At 38.3% G+C, this 25,624-nt stretch overlaps 1 protein-coding gene across 1 annotated transcript in view; it reads left to right on the top strand.

Moving 5' to 3' along the window:
* Positions 1–19,622, top strand: part of adgrv1 (adhesion G protein-coupled receptor V1) — a gene marked incomplete at both ends in the record, with an annotated part of 86,688 nt that extends 67,066 nt beyond the window's left edge. Inside the window, 5 exons of the mRNA XM_079251684.1 lie at positions 1,835–1,992; positions 7,274–7,395; positions 13,339–13,524; positions 16,089–16,266; positions 19,504–19,622. Coding sequence (XP_079107810.1) covers positions 1,835–1,992; positions 7,274–7,395; positions 13,339–13,524; positions 16,089–16,266; positions 19,504–19,622 — 763 coding nt within the window. The remainder of the gene's footprint in view (positions 1–1,834; positions 1,993–7,273; positions 7,396–13,338; positions 13,525–16,088; positions 16,267–19,503) is intronic.
* Between the last annotated feature and the right edge of the window lie 6,002 nt (positions 19,623–25,624).

The raw sequence follows: 25,624 nt of genomic DNA, 5'->3' as shown, positions 1-25,624 counted from the left end.
AGACCCCATTTTAAAGTAAATAACAATGAAAAGTAAACAACTCAGAGCCGAACTGTTGGCTTGACTTGATTTGATATTTTTAACATCGTCTATTATGACTGTGGTCCTTTTCATGCCTGACTGCGTTGAAGATGTTAGAATTTTACTAATTCAGCGAGGGTTTCATATTCTGTGGTCTGAAGCTCACATTACTGGCCTGTGTGGTGGGACCTCATTTAATGTTTACCAGTGCACATGCTGGTGATTGAATGTTTTAACTTTAACAGACCTTTGCTTGAGTTTAAGTGTGAGTTAACCTGAAACTGAGAAATCGGAGACAGTTTAATTCAGAGACAAAAGTCAAAAAGATGGTTGAGTGTTGGGAAAATAAGAGAAAAACTATGTTAAATTATTCAGGTTGCACACTTACAGGAAGCATTGGATTTACAACAAAGAAGAATCTAGCCCTTACCAGTTTTATAGTCTTAAATGTGCAAGAAATTTGCAGCTGGATAGTCCTGTGATCAGATCATCCCAACATGAACTGACCACTAATTCTGATTCCTTTAAACTCTTTTGATTTGTTTCATTAACTCTGAATTTGGTCTTCTGTAGAGCACATGTGCTTATTGACCTGTGACCTCATGCTGCCAAATATGAAAAAGTAAAATCCCAGCAGCATTTCTTTAAAAACCCACCATAAAAGGTACTGCTCACTTTGTTTTGTCTCGTTATCTCTACCCTTTACTTCTCTCTCCAACGACAAAGTCAGTGAAGTAGGCCCGTGGGTAATTTTCCTCATCCTCCACAGGAATCCCTGGGATTTCTCTTCCATGTGAGACTTTCAGTACAGTAGGCCCTCCTTCCATCACAAGGTCACAGCAGGACAAATCTCCATTTTCCTGCACATTCTAAGCCATCATTTCACCATCTTGGTGGGAAAAAAGACGATGCCAGGATTTTATTTGGCATACTTCTTCATGTTTTGGCTAGCATAGATCCAATTATTTTACAGCGGCTGCTGAAATCCTGCGGAGGTCCTATCTGTACGGGATGCTCCCACCTAAGCGGGGACAGAGCTTGTTTTGTGAAAAAGACACAGTCGCTTGACTGTTTTCGCTACTTGTTTGCCAGCTCCTGGCAAATAAATAGCAGTTTATACAGGCTTGTTGAATTTCTAGAGGAAACTGTTTCCCTCGGTTTTCTTTAATAAACGCTCCTGGTCGATGGAAGCTGGGAAAGAATTCATGAGGAAAAATAACAGAAATAAAAAGTAGATTATTAACACAATCCAAATGAAAAAAAAACAGATATGAGGAGAAACTTAACTGTAATAAATGATTATGTGGATATCTGTGTAACCACTCCACATTTATCCCCTTGAAAAGCAGGCAATGACTGTGTAGTTATTTGTCCTTTAGTGTAGCTTTGTGCTTTAAATGGGAAACACATGTATGCAGCTCAGGTCTAAGATATTATCTTGCTGTAGCAGCAGACTGACCTGGTTGTTCAGAAGAGTATGGAATATACGTGTTTTGCAGTTTCTGTTGAGCAAGAATCTTGTGAGACTTAGATCGCCTTAGAGGTCCCAACCAACAGATCCGGTTTGTGAAACCTGCAGAAACAACGTCTTAGGGGTAAATATAGAGCAATGAGCGCATTTAATACGTTTTTGTTTTCCCGGAGCTTACGTGTGACCTGACCACATGCCGTACTTAATTCATCCTAGCATGATTTTCTTATCTTACTTCCTTGTCTCTTCTTATATTTTGCCTTTGGTGTTTAAAAAAACATCATGATGATACTAACAGTAAAACCAAATCAATGGCATTTCTATGCTTTTTCTTTCCTCTAGGTGTTTTATCCCAAACATCTATGCAGCTCTGTGCACGGCGGTGCTCGTGCCTCTCATATGTCTAGTTGCAGTGCTGGTTGTCTTCATCCATGCATACCTGGTTACAGATCAGTGGCGTGCCTATGACGACATTTACCGCGGACGGACCAACAGCACAGGTAATAAACCACATTAATGTATGCATCAGTCCAGATTTGAGAAAGATTGTAAAATATATGAGGTAAATATATTAGATTTGACCTTTTTTATCTTGCATAGAACCACAGGACTAAAATGCCTGCACCAATATCTGTTTTTTTCTTTTTAGATAATGTTCAACCCATATTTCACTTATTCCGTCTGTGCTGCGGGTCAGACAGAAACATGACCGCAACTTAACATTCTCGACACCTTGCTGTTTTGAGTAAAATACTGCTGACATTCTCACTTTAATTTAACCACGCCATTTTCTTTGACTGAGGATAACATCCCCAAAACCTTTCAACTAAAACACTGAATACACACAGTGCAGTGATGTTCTAAGATGAATGCAAACAATCTCAAACTTGCACATTATGCAGCTGAAGTGCCTGTGCAGAAATAGCCATCCTGGATTGTGATGGATGTGATTTAGTGCTATTTATTCAGTGCAGTCAGTCACTTAGCCCACACATAAAGATTCAAGCCAAACCCTTGAGCCCCTCATCATCGTGGTTGTAAGCAGTGGCCATCAGTAGGAATAAGCAGGCTTTAGTTTGCCTTGCTCAGTCAACGCCCTCCGATGACAGAGCAAAGCCTGAATTAGTGCCAGTCCCTTGGCAAGCGTGCACTTCGCCCTTTACACTGTGTGTGGCCTCTGAACAGCGAAGAAAATAAAAAACAGTGCTTTGCTAAACCTAAAGTAGTTGCGCATTCTCAGCAAGAAAAGTGTTGAAATGAGTTCTAAGTCCAGATGTTTGCAGAAATATTTACACTAAACCTATTGTGTTCAAGTTCAACTGACTATACTGTAGCTGCGAGAATTAATCAGCATCAGCTCTGATCGGCATTGATGGTAACATACCAGGGTGTAAAAGCTCATTTTTAATGAGGGTTTTGCTCTTAGGCCTGCAAAAGTCTTAAAACTCTCACACTGAGGCTCTGAAACTGATACTATCTACTCACAGACTTTTGCTTAACACTGATTTTACCATTGTGAAAGACAGCTGGTAACTGACCTCCTGTGCAGGGTCGACATATGCACTGCAGTTTAAAACAATAAATTAGCCTGTCTCAACATTGTGGTCATTGCAAATTATAGTCCAACACAGAGTGCAAGAAACGGCATAATGCAATACCTTCATATTGATGGAACGGTTTGGTCTTGTCCTTGTGGACATAGCAGTAGTTACTGGCCTTAATTCCAGTTATGTGAGAATATTACATACCTCAGTACACTGAAGCTAAACCCAACTGGTTGGGACAAGATTTTATCAGACTATTTTAGCAAGTCAGTTCACTTTTGTTTAAAAAAAAAAAAAAAGAAGAAAGAAAGAAAGTCTGTTCATTTTTTCCAAATTGTTGTCTGAAGTTCAGCTTCAGTTTGCTTTTAATGATGGTCACACATATAAGCTTCCACTTTCTGATTAACTTTAACACACACATCGACAACTGTTCATGTAAAATTTGAATTCAGTCTCGACTTTCCAAACCAGTTGATATATGTCCAGAACCTGTTAAACAGCAGATACCATTTGGACAGTAAGTGGTAAGGTTGCATTTTCAAATTCCTCTCTTCAGCAAACAAGATGAGATAAGCCGTGGGCTAATCTGTGCATGTGTGAGGGTGAGAAGCCCACATGTAAAACTCACAGGACTGTGTGAAATATGGCAGGACCTCTGACGTCAGTGAAATCACTCTGGTGTGCCAGTGTCCTGTTTGAGCACGTTCTTGAGCCCATTTGCAGGCATAAACTTGTGTTTCTGCCTCTTTGTCCAATTCAAAGCTTACCAGCAAAACTCACCAAATGGTATATCAAAAGACCATCTGTAAACCCTTATGACATCAAGTGAGTCCACAATACACCTTGTTCTTTTGAGACAGATATTTTTATGGTGCCAAATGTTCACTCATCCCACTGAGGAAATTTGGGGGGAAAAAAAAGAGGAAATATATGTAGTGAAAAGGTTTTATTGTTATGTGTTGTTGGGCTTACATTGTGTTTGAGTTTGTGAATTAGCTATTTGTGCATGAAGACACGTTTTCACATTTACACACTAATGGTATTGTTCAATAATGTTGAAATGAAAACTGTTGTGTAAATGCTTTTTTACTTTGGATAAAAACTGATTTCATAATCTGATGCCTGGCACGGATCCAGTGAACAAATCCTCAATGAGAAAATTTAATAATTCAATATATTTGATTATTTTGCTGTGTTTGTCCCATTTGTTCATCATTTCTGGTTTTAATGCATCCCACTCAGCACACGCTTGTTATTACTGGTTTTTAATGCAACTGCTGACTTCTGTTCGACAGTAAAGTCAAGTCTCGCAGTGTCCCCTTCTAGTTTTGTCTTGTTACGCTATGAGTCTGTACTGATCAAAAATAAACATGAGTTTGTGGAGGAAAACAGCTTCCGCTTCGTTGTCTGGGTGGTATTGACATAAACATTGACATAAACAGTCAGTCAGTATTTTACAGACAGTCCTCATTTGGTTCTGGAAACCTGTTCTTGCTGTGGGAACTCTGCTCTGTCCACAGACTGGAATGTGCTTACATTGTTGGAAAAATCTAACCAGGGAGGGAGGGAGAAGGAGACATAAGTGCAAGATGAAAGGAAGATGGGGAAAGAAGTCTGGGCTTGTAGCTGAAAGTTGGAAAAGAAACAAAAAATGTTCTTAAGCTGCAGCACTTATTAAATTCATTTCTTAACTGTGAAAAAAACAAAACATAAAAAATAGGAAAAGTGTGTGGAGATTGGGTGCAAAGCTCACTGAGACTAAATGTGAAATAATAACAGCAATAGAAAACAATAACCAGTGTATCAGTAAAAAGTTCTTCTAAGAAGTCAGTCTCAGAGTCTCCCTTTACCTCTGACTACTCCACCCTCCGGAAGCCCACCAGAAGCTTCGACAAGGACGTTTAAGTGGACTGAAACAGAATAAATTTGCTGCTGGATAAGAAGCAGAACTTGGAGCATAGTATGAATGTGGTTATGGAAGTAACACCTAAGTGAGGGCTTTTTGTGTAAACTCGGGCCCCATGCCCTGTGTTTCCATCCTACTTGTGAAGTGAACTGTACACTGTGTCCTACATAACACATATAAGCAGAATCCAACCTGAGTGACTCAGCACTGGGATTTTAAAACTAAAATTTCCCTTAGGATTCAAAAGCCAATTTATAGCCGGTCTTTGTTTTTAATGTTTTTTTTTAACAATGTTTAAATTGATCACACTTTGCCATTTAATGTCATAAACTTTATTCCAAATGTTCATGTTGAAAAATGTGTAAATGTGGAGCATATATGACTACTGTGAATAGCACAGCAGGTTTTCAGTCACAGAATAATTACATAAAGTGCAGTGCAGCAACCTGTAGCCTCAACCTCAACCTTAAACCCTGATACATACACACATACACACACACATATATATATTTTTATATATATATATATATATATATATATATATATATATATATATATATATATATATATATATATATATATATATATATATATATATATATGTGTGTGTGTGTGTGTGTGTGTGTGTGTGTGTGTGTGTGTGTGTGCGTGTGTAAAAATATTGAGATTGCAGACATTCTGTGCCCAGCAGGGGTAGTTTATTCTGTTTGGGTGTGGATGTTATCACCTTTTATCTTTATCTTAGAAAATGAGACACAGTGTGGTGGCAGAGAGTGAAACAAACATGTTATCATCATCTTTGGTCCGAAGTCAAACTTACATCACTGTCACATTAAGTTTGATGCTTACAACGTGGGTGTGTTTTGAAGATTATGTTGTGATCCATAATAAAACTTGAGTAATGCATTACACCTGTTACCTGTAAACAAATATCCTTCCCAGTTTCTTTGGGTTTTTTTTTTAGAAATCAATGCTCATTTCATTCAAGGTTTTAAAAAGAAAAATTGTTAAATGGGTTTTATGCAATTATTCCTTTCAACAACTACTACCATCATGTCCTTTTTAATTCCTGTCAAACCGGATAGAAACGTTCTCCTTTGTTCTGTCTGTCATGGTAAAGTCAGTTAGTTAAGTCAAGCCAGTCTCTGCTTCAGTGTTGCTTTTCTCTTGAAATGTTTCATTTTAAAACCTGAGAAGTACAAGAGAAAAAATGCTAAATTCATAGTATCTTCCATTGAAAGGTCAAAGGTCAATCCCAAGCCATAGTTGTCATCTCTACTTGTTCGGGATGACAAGCTTTAAGTGGTCAAAACGTGACACCACTTGCTAAAGAAGAGCTCATGTTTGGTGCGCTAGCAAAAAAAAAAAAAAAAAAAAAAGATATTTGTCATAATCTTCTATGAAATAAACACTTTGCACAGTGCATAGACACTTCAGGTAATGCTGTGCATACTGTGGGGTGTGTTGCTTGCTTTTGTAGCAAGTGTTGGATTACATTTATGTTGGCGTGTGCGAGAGTTACATGTAGTGTTTGCAAACATGTCACACCTGTTACAGCTGTATGTTGCCTGTAATGAGTGTCCAAAGTGATCACTAGTTATTTCAGTCACAACTGCTAAGTCATGATCTTACATTCTTTTCTCTTACCATATGAACTATTCCATCTTTTAGAGTTTATTTCTCCATTTTCTTTTTAAAAAGCACCTCCATCTTGCTTTCTACCACTGCTGTTTGATTACACGAGGCTAAACATGCTTACACCTCAGTTGCTGCTACTATTTTAACAAGCAAAATGACTACATTCACTGTTTGCAAGATCAGTATCAGTACTTCTTATTCATTTCCCTGCATTAGTGTCACCATGACAGCTCAGCAGATGGAGTTCTGAGTGGACAGTCCAGCTCTTTAGAGTGCATGCTTTGTAGTGTCATACATAAGTATGTTTGTGCGGCTGAGGTTTGCTCATGTCTCCTCTCCAGCAGCTGTTGCTTTAATCTGGGTCCACATGAGCCCGCATTAATACCACATGGACTCAAAGGGCTATTGGAGCAGAAAAGTCGTACACCACTGTTGAATAAGGGCTGTAAGAGCCGGCTCATTAAACAGCTCTCAAGGCTTTCTAATCGCTCTAACATCCTCTCAGTTTCTCCTCACTGCCTTGCTTTTCAGTTTATCAGGCCTTTTAGGGTCTTTTTTTTTTTTTTTTTTAACAAGTCTGTTTTACACTGATAGAATCACATCAGACACAGTGTGTTTTGTTTTGTTTTTTTACTTATTCTTTATTTGGTACTGCTATTGTTTTTAAGTCTGATGTTTTTATTTGGTCTTCAGAGGTGCCGCTGGTCCTCTACCTGTTTCTGCTCATCTCACTGGTCTGGTTGTGGGCTGGACTCCACATGGGCTACAGGTACCTATGGATGCTCATCCTGTACGTCATCTTTAACTGCCTGCTGGTGAGAACATTTTGTTTATTGTTTGCATACTTGCTTTTTGTCTTTTCTCTTCAATAATATTAGCATTTTTTTAAAAAAAAAAAATACACCCATTGCTAAATTTTAATTGCAAAGATTTGTTGTATTAAAATTGTGCTTATGCAATGTATCAACAAGATTAAAGTACCTATTATTTAATTGTTTGAATGCAACATCAACCTGTCTTTGATTTCCAACTTTAACTCAGTGAAGCTTAGATGTCCTCAATTGTATGATATGTGGTCCCCATAGTCTGTTTGAAAGTTGGACTGCTTTTGTTGGGCAGAAATAGCGTGTATTTACAAATCAGAGTAAGGTGTGAAGTTAATGCATTGCTGGTACACCTTGGAGTCAGTATTGGAACTGGTTGTACTGCTGGGTTGGTACCTCTTTAGGTCAAGGTTAAGTCAGCTACACTTGACCTTGGCGCCTCTCCAACCAAGGTTGACAATATCATTCAGCTGATGTTGCAACACTACCTTCCTGTGTGTCAGCGAACATGGATGCAGCACTATTTGTTCAGCATGAATTTCCCAAAGGGAACAGCAGTGACATACAGCAAAAGTATCTTCTTAGTGGCAATAAGGTGCAATGACTATGTGGTAAGAGGTTTCGATCAAACTCTTTCTCAACTGGTTGCTCTTGCCTTTACTTTAACGTTGTGTTCTATAAAATCAACAAACAGAGAACCCATGTGTGCAATAGTTTCCTCCTACCCACAAGACGTGTGTTAGTTTAAGGTTAATAGATCACCTTTTACATGTAAGTCGCTTTGAATAAAAGCATCAGGCAAATGGCAATAGAAAAGAATACAATGGAATACTGTCACTTAATATCTCCCCACAGCTGGAAAACATCAGATTTCTTCAGTTTCACTATGTGACGACCATTACGCCAGTCACAAAATAAATAAACACAAAAACAAAACAGGACTAAAGTGTATATTTGTGCAGAACAGTTCAAAAACTGCACAAAATATAAACAACCAAACAATGAAAGTAGCTTAGTTGATGAGCACCGTTGATTAATAATAATGTGAGTATCCTTTTTTTTTTTTTTTTTAAATGAAAAATTAAGCTTAAAATGGAGCAGAATTTCAGCAGAATGTATGTAATAGGTGTCCATATCATTGAAATGTGATATGACCAAAAGGCGGTACTGGCTTTACATGGTCTCTGACTTTGACAGATTTTTTTTTCAAGGAGTGCACATTTACATAGTAACAGTCTCTTGTGATTTTTAATGTAAATGCAACCACTCTCACAATGTTGAGAAAGGGTTAAGGTAAGACAGAAAAGCTTAACCTCTTCACCACCTGCTGAATGCATGATCCTGTTTTAAGATTTTGCTCATATCTCCCACTAAGAATCAGGACCTGGGTAGCACAAACAACTTGTATGATCTTCCAAATGCACTTTAAGCCTATTAAGGAGTCCTGCAGTGAGTTTTAACTCTGTTTTTTGGCTTTTGTATGGCCTCAGGATGTTTTCTCAATTAAAATTATTGTTAAAAGGATCTAGTTTTGTAATGCCTTTTTTTAGAGGTGACTTGTAATGTCTTGCCTATGAAGATGTGCATGAACATCACCTGGCCTCTCTCACAATGCATTACTTTCTTTCTACTGTCAATGTGGTCTCTTCTGCCATCATCTCAGAGACACCATTTGTCTGTAAAGTGGAAGGTCTGTTGTAACCTGCGGTGATATGTGGCATCCACATGTCAAAGACAACAGTGCTGCACCAAAGTAAATTTCTCCCGCTGGTGCACTGACAAATTAAAAGAGGTGATGTCATCAGCAATGGTCGATGTCGCACTTAGCACTTGTTTGCCGACTCAAGTAAGGATTATCTCACTCTGTGACATGATGTGGTCAGTTTCCTCTGGTGATCACTAGGCTGAAGGTGCGCGTGGTCTTTTGTCATAAGACTGAAACTGTAAATTACACATTCATTTTTCAATCAAATTATTTTTATTTGTTTTACTGTGTTCAACTGACCTGTCCAAGCTCATGTATAATCCACCTTCAATTAGAAGCATCCATGCACTCACACACACACACACACTACAGCACATAATAGAGGTTTTATAAAACCGAAAGGGATCATGCTCACCTAAAAGATTTTCTCGATTTGCTTTCAGTTTGCCCATCCTCCTTTCACAAAGCACAACAACATGTGCTAATCAGGAAACTTCCCAAACTCTGGTAGACAGAAAAAAAAAACCTTGTTAGGACAGAACTATGGCCATTGATTTTCTGTCCAGGTGAGAACACTGCAACCTCAAAGCTCTGATTAAAGTGGGGGCCTCTGGGGTCTGCAGTAGGAATGGGGTTGATTCATCAGAGTGAAAACAGGAGCACTAAAGCTTAACCATGTGTGAGGACACTGATTAGCAGGAGCAAAACACTCATCCAACACAGTTTACACAAAGTATCACTGAAAAAAGCGACTGTGTGGAGATGGTATTGAACAAATCGGGGTTGTAATAATTAGATTTGTAATTTTTGTATGTATGTATGTTTTTTTATGAGCCAACCTTATTTTTGTCACATTAATGGAGAATTAAGGTGATTTTTTTTTTGTTGTTGTTTTTGGTTGGATGAAAGCTAACAAAAGCAAGTAAGATCCTGATAAACAAGACTGACAATGTGTTTTCTTACCACTCTGCACACACTTGGAAGTCATTTTATTAAGATGAATGACACAAAAAAGATTTTCATACTCATTTTGGTGCAACAGGAAGACCTTTCGACCATACGGCTAATTAGCTGTTTAAAGATTTAAATTACTACACAGTGAATGAAAAGGCTCATACTTATGCTACATGATCACCTTTTTATGTTTGCATATTTATTCTACTTGTTGCTGTGATTTTTTTTTGTTATTGAGTTTTATCACTTTGAGGCTGGAGGATTTTACAGTGCTGAAGTGGTTTTTGTTTCCTTCATGCAGTGAATTTTCCATTAGAAGATTTTTCCATTTCTACCTTGTTGTTGTTGTTGAGGTAGTTATGTGGCACACCACCCTGCTGCTAATTACTGGCCATTATTAAACCGCTGCAGATGTTACAGCTGTGCATGATTGTGTTTGTGTTGCAGAGTGTGCAAAACTCCTCATTCATTGAGCGTTGTGAAAACAACCTGCAGTTTCCAGCTTGATGTTCAAGAGAACCAAACTTAAAAGCAGTTCCTTTTGAGAAGAACTCATTTTCAATCCGCAGCTTATATCGTTTTTTTCATCCATCTTCACCAGCTCCATGCACTCCCTTTTCTGTTGTGCATCTGTGCCTCATCAAGCTGAATTAAAAAACCATAATTAAATCACCACAACACGACCCCTCGTTATCTCCTCCTGATGCCGATAAGCCTTACCTCATTATATTGGAAAAGTTAAAAATATCCACAGCTGTGAAACAGAACCATTCTTCATTGCAATTCAGTGCCACCCCCGACTTCCTTATTTGACCTTCTCTAAAAATAGAACACAGGATATGTGTGTGTTAATGTGGAAAAGAATATCCAGGACCCAAAGAGTGCTCGCACAAACATCAGCTGCGTGAAGCCTGGAAACACTAAAGACTGAAGAGAAATAGTCCCGTTTTGTAATCACAGATTTGCAAAGAACATAAATCTTTTTTTCCAATTCAAAGATTACAGCAGATCAAGTTCAGTCAAGAGCTGTTTTGCAGAACTTGAGGAAATTTTTTTCTTTAGGTATATATATATATATATATATATATATATTTTTTTTTTTTTTTTTTTTTAAGCAGATTTTTTCAGCATCTTCTCTAAATGCGTTTTTATTAATCCTTTAGACTTCATATGCTTCTTTCTATGGTGCGCCCATCTTCCTAAAGCATCTTCCCTTTCCTTTGCACTCTAGTCAGAGTTGTGCTGTCCTTTCTGACGATCGGGGACTATTGTAGTAAAGCCTGTCCCTCACGCTACACTATAAGATAACAATAGATAGATAATAATATTCACACCCAGAAATGAATACACACCTGGCTTCATTTGTTTGATGGGAGGTACCTGTCCTTCCCAGACTTATTAAACAGAAAAAAGCAAACAAAAAGTCATAGCCAGCACAGTCACTGTGCACAGCACTCCGCCCAGCTCCTCTTGCACCCACGGTGACTTAGCTCATCTCCTAGGGGACATGGCGTAAACTCCTCATTTTGCAGTTTCAGCTCGCCTACCTGTCCTCAGAGGCACACTCACACATTGCCATGCACAGACACAATGTGTTTATTCTTAATATCTTAGTGTGACAATTTCAGAAAATACTGGGCAGTAAAACACAACTAATGACCTGTAAGGTGTGTCATGTGTTTTTCATCTGTTTAAAGCGCTTTTTTCCTTCTCATTGTGCAGCTGCTGCAGCTTTACAGTGCACTCATAAACACAGTTTCCAGTTCGGATTCGTGCAACCATCCACCCTGTTTTTAGGATGCCACTCTGTGGAAGCAAGTTTTGGTTATATGGATAATGTTTATTTCTTTGTCTGGCAGATTTATTCTTTATTAGTGACGTGATCTATTGTTTCTGATGAAAGATGCAACTTCAAACTTAAAACCTTTAAGATTTGAGCTTTGGAGTTCTTTGTACCTTCAGTACCTTCTTTTAAAGACAATCATTGTGTCTTCTGAGGTTTATGGATAATTACTTTAGAGTTATATTTGGTTTTCTTATGGTTATAATAAAAGATTTATGTGATTGTTATCAACAATTAACTTCTTACCCATTTCTTGGCATTTTAAGTCAGTCCTTTTACACATGTATTTATATAGTAGGCAACATTGCCTACTGGATGATAGGAGTGCAGGGGCTCGGTGTGTGGAGAGAAATTCCCTTCAGGAACAATAAAGTCTAAGTCTAAATTAAAGATATTTTCAGTGGGTAAAAATGGACTCAGTCCTTTTGTGCACCTGTGTTCACACACACATTCACATGATTGTGCTTTGCTTTTTAGAGCATTCCAGCTCTGTCTGCAGCTGACGTCATCACCTGGTGATGACTGTTGTGAAATGCAGGATAGCTGTGTGGCATTTGGCATTCTGGTGTTTTTGGGTAGTTCACAGCCTGGTGCTGTTGACTGAGAAGATTTAGTAATGACAAAGACGTAGAAGAAACAGAAATGCCAATGATGTAATGGCCCAGCAATGAAGTAATTTTTTGGTAATGGTGCTAGAGCAGTGGTTCTCAAACTGGGGTCTGGGCCCAAGGTGGGGGTGGGGGGATTAGAGCAAGGCTGAAAAAAACCTAGGAGTTTTTAGCACTGGACCAATGGGAAATGGGGATGAATCAACAAGAGAGACTTTAAGTACAAAAAATAGAAGAAAATATATGGAGCATATCTGCCCCTGCTTGACCAGGTAATGGGCAATAGTAATAATCAATGGTGGGTAATGATGACTTTTTATCCTGAACACAAAGAAAAGCCTGTAGGTGACTTTTGAAATAAATAAACTTTCCAACTGTCATAACTAGCAGAGTATTTTTACTAAAGCAGCGTCCATCTCATTGAGTACTCAGCTCACCTGAAGTAGTTGGCAGAGATTCTAGGTTTAAAATATTTATAATATATCACACTAAAGCAGAAAATGGATAATAATACTGACACTGGCTAGGTTTTAACTATAGTCAACTAATAGTTACTAATGACGCATTTCTTAGTATGTTCTTTGATTCATGTGACTGGAGTGGGGGGGCTTGACATTATTGCTGTTGATGAAAACTGGGACCTGTAGAAAAAGTTAGGGTACCACTGTGCTAAAGGATGCTGTTGCTATTGACAATTATGTCAAATAAGCTTTATAGTCACAGAAAGTCCAAGTAGAAGACCAAGTAACATGATTCCATGTGCAACCAACAGGCAGAGTGATGGGCTACTTAATTCTTAATGCGTATGAATGCTTTCTCTACAGGGCTTGTATGTGTTTGCCGTCTACTTCATAATGCATAACCAGCTGTGTTGGCCAACTAAAGCCAGTTACACTGTGGAGATGAGTGGCCATGATGGTCCTGAAGCCACGTACCAGGGAGGGGGACCCACTACTGTAGGAGGCGACATCAGCAAATCAACTCAAAATCTCATCAGTGCCATGGAAGAGGTACACATGCATGCACACACGCATACACACACAGTGCTTGATGAGCCATCAAGTAGAAATTAAAGACATCTCTTTTTTTTTTTTTTATAGCTTACATCTAAGGATGTTCTGATTCCTAAAACTGTAGCTCATATTTTTCTGGCTGCATCCGAGTTTTCTCAACACTGATGAGGAGAAAAACATATTCTGCCCTCTCAATTGCAGCGTCATATATGGCACGTGGTTGAGAAAACACAGCCAAACTAGGAGTCAATTCATCTGAAACTAAAATGAAAGCACTAAGGTGACTTTCTACTCAAGTAAAATTAAACTCACATGTGTAGAAATCTTCTCATTTTGAAGCAAATAGTTACTTGTTTATATGTACCTTGAATTAGTTTTTTGCTGACTTTGTTAACATCTGACAGGGAATGAGACAGTGTCTGATATTTGTTTTTAGACAATTTTCACATGCTGCTATATATTTGATCAACAAAGCAGATAATGTCCAACAAAACTGTCCTTTTTCTTGTACTAAAGGCTGAATAAGCCTCTCCTAAGCTTCAAATAATTTCTGTATTCAGCCTCAGCAGAATGTTGCTCAGATTTACATGATTCATCTGTATCAGGTCCTGATTCATCTCCTTTGCCTGCTCATGGCGTTTGACGAAACGGCTGCCTAGCTGTCTTCGTAGGACGTAACATCTGTTCTTAGTGTTCTTGACTCATTTGCCTTCTTGCTTTTACTCTGTTGTGAAAGCCATTACAATTCTGGCAATGTAAAAATATATTAAAATAAACATTCAAAGTACAGACAGAAATGCTTTTTTTTCCATCCCTGCAACATGCTCGTGTTTTCAGAACTCTGTTTCTCACCCAGTTTGTTTTGGTGGACATGTAAACCAAAATAGCAAATGTAATATTGAGCTTGTAAAAACTCACATTTTTCTTTCACTCTTTTGATATTTCACTCTCTTGCTTTGCTTCACTTTCTCAGCGTCTCCCTTGGTCAGTTTTGATCTCCCTTGTCTTTTTCCCATGCCCTCATTCCCATGGCTCTGTTTGCCCATTCCTGGCCCTCCATCTTACATTTCTCACATCAGTTGAGCGTGATTCCACTAAGAACATTCATACTCGTTCACTCAGACTGCTTTCACACTGGATCGCCTTATGTAAAATGTAGTATGTGCAAATTCATGTGTGTGTGGCAGTTTTCATGACTCCCACCTCAGCTCCTCTTTTGACCTTTCTTTCAGACTGGCACATCGCATGTGAGCAAACACTGAAAGCACTATGTACTAACACATGCAGCACTTGTGTAAGAACTCCTCAGCAACTTTTTCCCTGGAGAATACCCTATAAGGAGAGATAACAGGAAGAAGACAGAGGCTGGTTTAATTTTGTTCCTCTTGGGAACTCACCCCTCTGTTTCTGTTTCTCGAGCTTACTTCCACATATTCCTCATAATCTTGTTTTATTCATGAAAGCACACTTCTGCCTTTTTTTAAGATTCAGCTGCAGTGTAGTCAGAAAAATGAGAGTCCAGACAGAGATACCTATGAAAGCCAGTGAGAGTGTGTGATGAGTAAGTATTTAAGGAAGGAATAAGATCCTGAAATTAGTGTAAGAACATATATGTTGGCCAACTCTTTGGCATCCATGTTTTGCTTTCTCTCAGAAATGATGTGACAGGTTTGAGGTGCTTAGTTCAGCACACTGGGACATGCTGTACCAGTCACTACCTGGCAAGGCTTGTACCCAGACGCTCACACATTTATATATGTACATGGGTAAATGAAGAATTCATAGTGAAGGAATAATTAAAGAGATTTGTCTGCAAAGATATAAACATAATATAATATTTTATCTCCACCATCTTTTCTTTATGGTTTTTATTTCCACTTTTATTTTGCTGAGTCATAAATAAACCCCATTAAAAAACACCAAATAAAATGCATCTTGTTGGCATTTTCCTTTTTTAAAATGTACTTATTTATAGGTTTTATACAGTGTTTAGCCTAACTCTGCAGGCAGCACAATTATATGACTTTTGGTTAGATTCAATATGAAACACTAAAGTCACTGACCTCCTTGTCACCCCGTGCACCCCCCACTATAACCCTGTGTAACCCTTAGAGCTGCTCGGATAGCCTGCCCTCTGCCTGACCTAACTCATGACAGTCATGATTACATGGCTGACAAATGCAGCTATTTTCTGAATCAAACAATTGTGGTTTATTGCTGTGTATGAGACCTTATTTTGCACTGCGTTCATCCTCAGGTTAACTTTTTACACACAATAAATAAACTTTATAGGTTCTATAAGGTACTTCAGATGTTTCCCATTGAATACATTTATTGTTGTATTCATGTTTAATACGTTCATGTTTAACTGCTGTGATGTATCAAAATGAAATTTTGCAAAACTTCAATTTGATATTTGATTTTTTGAATTAAATAACTGATTTTGTATTTATAAAATAAAAAAATGGGTTTTTTTTTAAGTCAAGCTTTGAGGCAGCAGTTGCAGGAAAACTTGTGTTGTTTACTGGTTGGATAATGATGTATGTCTGTGTGTGTGTCAGGTATCAGCAGACTGGGAGCGAGCTTCCTTGCGGCCCAGTATGCAGCCCAGCAGCGTGTTCAAACCCAGTCCTGTGATGGGGACGTACACTACAGAGGGTAGTTTTATCAACACCAACCTGGTCACCGCAGACGAGGAGTCGCAGGAGTTTGATGACCTCATATTTGCCTTAAAAACTGGTGAGAACGATCATTCAACCGTAGACAGGCTAAAGCCTGTAATGAAGTTACTTCATTTCCAAATTAATCCTAACACAAAAAAGTCATTTTATTTGTTGCATCTTGATTTTAGTTTAAACAGGAAGGTCCCGACAACTGCAACACAAATTCCACCATAACAAAAACAAATAGCAGGACAACAATCTAATGTTTATTTGGGTATGATTTCTGGAAAATAATTAATCAAAGACAAAAATGAAGTTAGAAAAACCAAAATACCCTGTGGCACTATTTATATTTGTTTATTCTAATGTTAAAACATTTAATTAAATCAATGTGTTACATTCTTGGTTAATCAGAAACCTGATCTGTTGCCATATTCAATATAAAACTGCCATTTAACACTTTGTGCAACGTATTCCCACAAGATATACAGAAGGAAAGATTGGAGCAAAAGGTCACAGTAATCCAGCCTCTTCTATTTCTCACAAGATCCTTTTAAAATAAAACCAGTTTATAAATAAAAGTTTAACCAGCTGGGGTTTAGTTAACAGATGGACTGGATGAAGTATGTGTGTGTGCGCCTGTGCATGTGTCTGATTATTTTATGTGTGCACACAGCAGTATCTGCTGCATTCATTAATTCACAGACACCATTTCTGCTTAGTCATGTCTCTGCTCATCTTAAATGTTTCTGCTGTTGTGTAAATTAGCCTTCTTGTGTTTCACTGCTCAATATGTTCACTGATATGTAACCACCATGAGTACATACACATGCATGCACACTTCCAATAAGTACGTTGCTATGAAGCGTCTGAATGAGTAAAGTCATTTTTACACATCTGAACATTTTCTAAAGAGAAGGTCTTTTGCTGCAGACATTTTGGCAGTTCTTACCAGTTCTTACTTCAGTTCTTACCTGAAATCTCAGCATAAATCACTATTGATCCACAGCTTCAAAAACAAGTATTAAATTCATTCTGAGACACTTAAATGTAATTTAGGCTTCTGCATGTCATTGTTTAGAAAACTAGATGCATATTTTCCTCACATTAATGGAAAAAGCAAATGTCTTTCTCTCCTGATGTTGGAGAAATAAGGGATATGTAAGTGGGAAAGACCAACCTGACGAGCCCCTGAAGTTAATACAGCTGTGGCAACTCAAGTTAAAGTTAATGTCTTATTGACTTCAGAGAAAAAATTAACTCTTAGGAAAAAAGAAATTATTGACAGCTATTGAGTAAACATTAAACAGTGCAGTCCAGGTCCTCCTGCTTCAGACACAGCACACACATAGTCTAAATTAGATTCCTTCATAGCAGGTGTGAGATTGAGAAACACAGGATTAGGCTGAGAAGGCAGTGTTACATCCAGTAACACATGTATGTGTGTGTCCTCTTATTAATTTTATGGTAAGAGGTAAGTTCAGAACAGGATGTGTGTATCCATGTTTCTCTTCATCACAAGTAATCTGAGAGGTGAGCTGGGATACTTGTCTCTGACCAACTCTTTTCTTGAGGCGTTCCTGCTGTCCTGAACAACTGTTGTGTTCAGCCTTTAGACACAGCTGTAATTTATCAGTGGCAAACTCAGCACTTTGTAGTTACCAATCATATCACTCGGAGGGACAAAAAGGCAAGTTTGCAAGATTTAATTTCATCAAAGCAGTCTGCTCTTCCCAGGTCTTTTGGCATGGACTCAAGAAATTAAACCCAGCCAGTACGTAGCCTTGGCCATGTGGAAAATAGAAAGCTAATTTAAAACTTCTTGAAATCTTCTGCAAAATTTCAGTTAATGATTGAATCACCTTGATGCTGCACATTCAAAAACATTTTCCCTTTACTCACTTTCCCTGGTGACCTCTGACCTTCTCTTCCTTCGAACGTGCCACCCTGAACGCATCGCCAGGTTTTAAGTCAATCTCTCAGTCAGCAGTAAAGATAATTTCCTCATCAGAATTACATAACGGGACACCACCTGACAAGGGTCAGTGAGCAGTGCTGTAATGAGGGTCTTCAAACACTTCATTTGGTAGTGAACCATTAAAACACAAACAGAAGCTCACGAATACTCCTAACACATGTCCTGTAGTACCACTGATAGCTGATCATTAACACACTCACAGAACAAGGCCACTTAACATCAGATTTTTGCTGGAACGGGACAAAAAACCTCTTGTTTGTATTTGTTCCATTGAAACATAATGAGCTATTTAAGTGTCCTGCTAAAAATAATTATAAGGATTTATATATAAATTTAAAAAAGAAAAGATTAAATGTAAAAACATACAGTATAACATTTTTTCTGTTGATTTTCATTGAATACTAGCAGTCGAGAGCATGCGAACTGCAATCAGCTCAATAGTAAATTTGTAGCAGAATTTCTTTCATAGTACTGTGCAGATCATTATGAGCTTAACTGCAAATAGACAAATATTTAAACTTCCCATTCAACTCTTATCCAGGTATCAGAATTAAAAACTTTAAGTAAATATGAGGATGGAGAAGATGGCATCATGATTTCATTTCAAGTATTAGTGAAAGTATTTGCATCGTTTCATGGAAATCCCTGGGCTGCAGGCAAATCCAGGGATTTTGTTTGATATACCAAAACCAAACGTGTTTATAGTTCACACAGTTAATGTTTTACCAACAGGTCTGCTTAACAACTTCTCCTTTGATACACAATGACTGATTTAGTTTCACTGTACATCAGTCTATCGGCTTGTTCCATTCACATCTCTTTACCATGACTGCTCTGATAAGGCAAGTTACAGTCTGCTGGATGATACAGGTTTGATTACATAATAGCACAATAGCACAAAAGGCACGTACTAAACTAATGAGGCTGTAAGTTCCGTTAACTTACTGATTTACTAAGCTTACTGAGAATAGATTATACCAAACGGTGTCAAAATGGCCATTTTGGAGACTTCCCCTTAACTGTCTGCACCAAGAGCTCTCTGATTTCTGTCCACTGCACTTTTTCAGAGTTGGCCTTTGCAGTAACACTTAAACTGATATTTACACAGCTTAACAAATCTCGCAAGTGTTCCCTTTGCTGTGACTCCTAAAGTATTTAACTATAATTTGTGGTTACAGAGACAAACTTATGTCATTATGGGTTTGAGCAGAGGCCTAAAAAACTGGCCTCATATGTGAAGAAAAAATAAATGAACAGAAATTCTTGCAGTTGCTGCTTTTAAACCTTATTGTGTTTAGATATGAGCGTAATGTAGATTATTTGAATGTTTTTCAGGAACCGGCCTTAATGTCAGCGATAATGAATCCATTCCTGGAAGCCACGATGGAGGGAGTGTAACCAACTCTCAGATAGTTGAGCTGAGACGAATCCCCATCGCTGACACACACCTTTAACCTTTCCAGCACACACAGATCCCATGTCCTGTGTTTTTCATTCCAGAAAGATAAATTACGAGACAGTATTTTTTTATTGGAAGATTCTTTGCACTAAAACAGTTTCTGTAATAGATCAATTTCATATAGATGTTTGATACTGTATATTATTTTTATCTGTTTAATTATATACAGAAATGTTTTACTAAATCTTTTTTTTCAATCCTTGATGGAGTTATTTTCTGAATGTATATTTTGTTCTTTTAGTTGTTGTTTTTTTTTTTTCTGTAGAGGCTTTCAGATCTGCTCCATAAGCACAACCTCTGCTGCTGAGGATGGAGATTGTGTAACATTGTTAATAAATAATATCCCACATATTTTACATAAGGATGTGCTGATTTCATTTTTACAGCTCATAATCTGTCACACAGACACATTTCTACCGAGGGAGGGGAGTTCTCTGAGGGTTATGTAAGTAGCTTTCTTAAGAGTTCAGAGGTCCCGCCCTCTTGACGGATGCTTTGTGAGGATGATCGGCACACTACAGGAATTTCACAAACCAGTTCCACACCGAGAGGACATCTGCAAGTATGTCTGAAAAACAAAATGTAGCCATTTTCAATGTTAAATTTGTTTTGAGTATTCGCTGCTCTTATCTGTTGTCTTTTAAACGATACATTAAAGCAAAGGCTCAAGTTTAACTTGTTCCATAAAAATCTAATAAACAGCAAAGAAATACAGAAAGCCACTGTAATAGCAGCTTATTTATCACAGCTACCCTCACAGGTGCATGGAGGAGAGTTGAGGTCATGATCCCAACCAATAATGCGAGCTGCAACCATGAGATGTGAGTGTACTGCTTTTGCAACTGAAGAACCAGCTAAATAAAGTTGTTTTGATGAGCTCCCTTCACACTGGCTGATAGATGAATTCTCTCCACTGCTGGCAAATGGTAATGATGCCGTGGAGGAATTTCCACTGATTGTGCATGACGCAGTTGCGTTTTATTGAGGATGTGAATCAGAGCCAGTGTTTCCATCCTTTGGGATCTATAAAACAAATTGATCCAGCTAACTAAAGTGGGGGATACGGCATGGCTGGAACTGCAAAAAAAATTTTTATTTTTTTTTCCACATTTTTATTTTTGTCTCTGGAGCAATATTCCAGGCTTTAGGTAGATTGCACAAGCAAACTTTGAGTCCAATGGAAGGGGGAGAAGTTATCCCAGACACCTATACATTTCTGACCTGAGGTACTGATTACGTCACTTTGAGGCTCACGCTTTGTTAGCACGGAAGTATTGTACTTCAACAGCAACAGCCTCTGGGTTTGATTTCTCCATCTGCATCTGAGCTTGTAAAAGTTTGGTGCTCTATTAATTGTCATGTAACCTTTCCAAGAGCCCTGTTTCACTAAGAAAGCCCATTAATAAGTGAGCAATTCATTTTAATGCTTCATGTTTGCAGCCTGTTGTCATTGTGCCGTTACATATTTTAATTGTGTCCTTTGGGGTAAATTGGTGATTGGAAACTGTGAAATGTCAATAATGTCATTAAGATATGATGCATGCAACATCACTAATTTTGCAAAGGAGAAGGAAGATGGAGCTGCAGCAAACACCTGAGCTTCAGTCAGACTTAATGATAGATTCCTGTATTAATGGCTGGATGAAAACTTCTGACTCCCTGTCCTCATGGCATATTCATAACATGTATTAGTTATGTAAGAAATCGCTGGTATGCAGCCCTACTCCAGTTTTAAGCTGAAGAGAGGTCAAGTGTTTGACTAAGAGTCATGCTTATCAGTGTAAGCATGTTGTAAAACATGGTAAAAGTACAGATTGGTCTTGTCTTCTCTTTTTACAAGTGGCATTGCAGATAAATTGACACGTTCTACACAGCTCCTGCACGCTCATCACAAGTACAGCATGGGGATGCCACTCAGAGTGGGTGTCAGCAATTAACCTCAACTCATGGATTTATCTGATCAAATATGTATTATGTTACACACTCAAAAATAGAGGTACCAGCTTGTACCTAAAAAGGTACAAATGCTTGTTGCTGGGGGTGTACTCTTTTGAGAGACATTTCTGTACCCTTCAGTTCTGGTCTATTTTTGTACCTTATCAAGTTCAACCTCACCTTTTCAAGTTATGTTTTTTATGTTTTCCACAGCATTAGGCCTGGTCCATTCCACCTAGCAATATTATCTTATCTTTAATCTAGAAATAATCTTCAAAAACTCAAAATACTGACCAGACATACACTTAGTTTGCAGCATCTGACCTTCATTGTCTGGTGCAGTAAATGACTGTTAAGTAGTACTACTGTCATCACTCAACTCTGCTCCAGTTTGTAACATTACAGCCATTAACATTACATTTTTTAATGCTGCAGGTACCCTTATGGTCGAAATGGTACAAAGTTGTACTTTATGTCACTTTGAACTCTTTTTCATACTCTGAAGGTGTGCTTCTGGTCTCTTAAAGACCAGTATTGTACTTTTGAGAGAACATTTCTTTAAAATGTACCTATAGGTACAGAAATGTCCTTATCTTGTACCTCTATTTTTGAGAGTATACCGAGGTGACAAGATGAGACATTTTGAAACTTTAATCAATGAATTTTGAGAAAGTACACTAATGAAACAGAACTTCAGTAAAAGTGTTGAAACTATCTAAAGAACTCATCGTAGCCATAGGGGTGGAAGAGCAATTAACCACATCCTCAGCTTAATGTTCCAACCAACCAGCCACAAACCCAGAGAAACCATACTGAGGCCCTCTCATCTGTGCCCGAGGGAAGTGACACAGATAGGATAACAGCAAACTAGGCAATAACAGACTCACAAATCTCGCACAATCTTTCTGTATGGATATAGTGAATATGATGCTGCACTTCTAAATAATTCTCAGCGATAGTTGTATCAAGATGGAGAGTATTTGTCTTTCACTGTATTCTACAACAAATAAGATGCACCTGGTAACTTTTCACCACAAAGCAATAACAATAACAGCTAGTTTAAATGACATCAGCAATCTCCATGGAATATATCCTTCTTTAAATTCAATGGAAAGGGTGTGAGCTTCTGCAACTTGATAATGTCACCTTTTAACTTCTCTTTTCTCTCAGTCTTTTCTCTGCAACATAATAAATGTAATAAATCCCATCATCAGAAAAGTGCAGGTAAGTTCAATACAAGTTAGTTGAACCTTTTACTGGAACATACTACAGCTCATCTGACATGTGCTCCAGCCAGAAAAGGGGTCATGGTCACCATTCTGCTGTTGGATGGTAAGAAAAAAACACAACAGAGAAATTACACACACTAAATACACATGTGCTTCCCATTGCCCTGGTTAACTGGCCCGCTTGACTGTTTCCACATCCCTAAATTGAGTTGTGCTGAACATAATTCAGCCTTCACGTAGAAGAGCAGTAACTTTCAGCAAGTTACTGCTGTGTCTGTACATCTTGTCCACAATATGTCTCAATCAAATTGTCTCATTAAAAATATCTTGGCAATATAGGCGAAATTAGATCAACCAATCAGCTTACTGTGACGTCTTGAATAATCCGTAAGTTGTTTGACGATTATTTGAAAGGTGTGGAACCTGATTATAAACATTTAACTCACCATGGAGGTTAATAAAAATAAAAAAAAAATAAAAAACAGCCATGACAAGATGAACTTGACAAATTGAATTGCTTCAGACAGAGACACACTGTTACTTTCAGTCCAGTTCTCACTAACCCCCAGAGCTCATGCTGAGCAAGCATTCACAACTGGAGAATCTAGTGGAGGTCAAAAACAGACGATTTGCGTCTCTAGCATGCGTTTGTGAATCTGTGTACGGTGCACATGACGCTTGTACTGCCGTCGCATTCCCCATGCTCGTGTCAGCCTTCCCCGAATTACACAGCGCAAAAACCAAGCAGGTTACACAGTCAGAAGAGGCTCCAGTCATGCACCAACACTTGAATAATGTGAGGACGGAGGGGCTCATAGAGGTTTGGCAATGAGCATACTTAAAATGAAGCAGCTGAAGACAGGGTGCTTTTGTACATGTGTTTGCATATGTTTAAGCAATCTACTCATCCCTCCTCACATGTCTATAACCAAAGACACACAATAAACTCAGTGAGGCAAAGATGCAAGTATATCAGTTTCCCAGCGTACATGTGTCTGTGCAAGCTCATGAGCATATTATATCATCCTTCATTAACATGGCAAATGATGACCTTTGCTATAACAAGATCAGAGAGTGCTTGTCTTTCTGCACATGCCAAAGAGACTTTAACCATCTGGTCAACTACCTCTCATTACATGGCTCTCACCGCCACACTGGTGCTCCTGACATCACCAACTACTCATGGAGGGTGTCTTGTTGCCTCGGCAATGCCAATAGAGTCACACTAGTTGAAAACTTTGTATGTAGTGTCACGACCGGCGCGGAAGGCCGTGACAACAATGAGGGAAGACCGTGCTGTAAATACACACAGATGTATTTATTTAAAGAAATAACTCAAAGTATATGAATGCAGCGTGTAAATGTGGAAATCAGTGGTGTAAAGTGGTTGCAAGTCAGTGTCTGAACAAACCAAGCTGTGGGCTGAGAGAGGGAGAGCAAAACAGCTCACAGCCTTATATAGGCAGGTGCGCTACAGCCAGATGCTCTGGTGACTGGAACCGCCCATAGCACACCTACCTACGAACAAAAGAAAAAAGGTCTGTACTTTTCTCCAAAATTGGAAAAATATGTACTGCATTTAACTAAGTCAGTTACCACAAGTATAGTACTTAGTTCAGTTTTGAGGTACTTTAATCCTACATTCATATGAAAAATAGAGGGAAACGTTGAATTTCATCTCCGTCCATCAATGGTTACCAGTACTGGCAAAAAGTGATTGTCCTTACAAACTCCTTGCATTGTGTCAGTCAATAAATGTTCAAATGAACCAGAAATAAAAGAAAACTGACCAGAAAAATGTCCTAAATATGCTTTGTTATCAGATTGTTCCTGTCCACTCTGTCTTCATTAATCATGTGAGCCTTCAAATTTATCTGCTGTCTCTGTATTTTAAGGATTGCTGAAGTTCTGATGGTTGAGTTGAAGTTCAGCCCTGATGTGACTGAGAAGCTCCCAGGAAATTCTGCTGCATTAAAGAAGCAATATAAACTATCAACCCGAACCACTGTTTGAATGTTAGCAACTTAATGCAAAAACTACAGGTTGGATCATTGTGATTTTTTTCTTTTTTCCTGAGGATAAATCTTTGTCTAACTTAGATTCCATTTAGTTTTGGGAGTGATCTGGCAGGAACTGTGGCCACAGAAAATTTTTTTAAGGGATTCTTCAACTGTGTTTTACAGTTGCTGCTGCCCATTGCAGCTATATGAGGTGTGATTCTGCAAAGATGAAAAGCAATACTCTTTGGGGTAGTAGCTATCTGGCTGACCGCAGGGTGCAATGCAGGACTATATTCAGCCAGCAAGAATGAACCGATAGTATTATGTCTGTAGATGACACTCTGTCTTGTTGTCACTATGCACCCTGATTGTCAAGAAAACAGTTTGCACATGATTATCAGCAAGCATGTTAACATACATGTATTTACTTGCTTGTATGTTTTTTGGTTTGTATGTGTGCGCCTACATGTTTGCATAACTTTAGAGCAAAAGTCATTTTATCTAAGAGTTTATGTAGTGCATATCCTTTGCTGTGTTTCTGGGTTACCCTGTTGCTATAAACAACTACCAGAATACGTTTAAAATAACCCAGCAGCCTTAAAGAACAATCAAGCTTGGGCAAATATTTAGTTATTTTAGAAGCATAAAGAGCAAAATAAGCATCTATAACCTTTTTTTCAAGCCTTTCTCTCTGATCATGAGTGACTGTTTATCACCCACAAATTGTTTTTGCTGTGACTGTGGGGCAGTGTTGTGCTAGTAAATGAAAAAAGTAACTTTTACCTTATTCAAGGAATTAGCTCAGTTACTGTTTGATTACTCACACCAAAAAA

This window comes from Telmatherina bonti (assembly GCF_933228915.1).
Source record: "Telmatherina bonti genome assembly, chromosome: 13".
Lineage (NCBI taxonomy): Eukaryota > Metazoa > Chordata > Actinopteri > Atheriniformes > Telmatherinidae > Telmatherina > Telmatherina bonti.
Note: the sequence above shows the minus strand (reverse complement) of the source record. Positions and strands in the feature narration are given on the sequence as shown.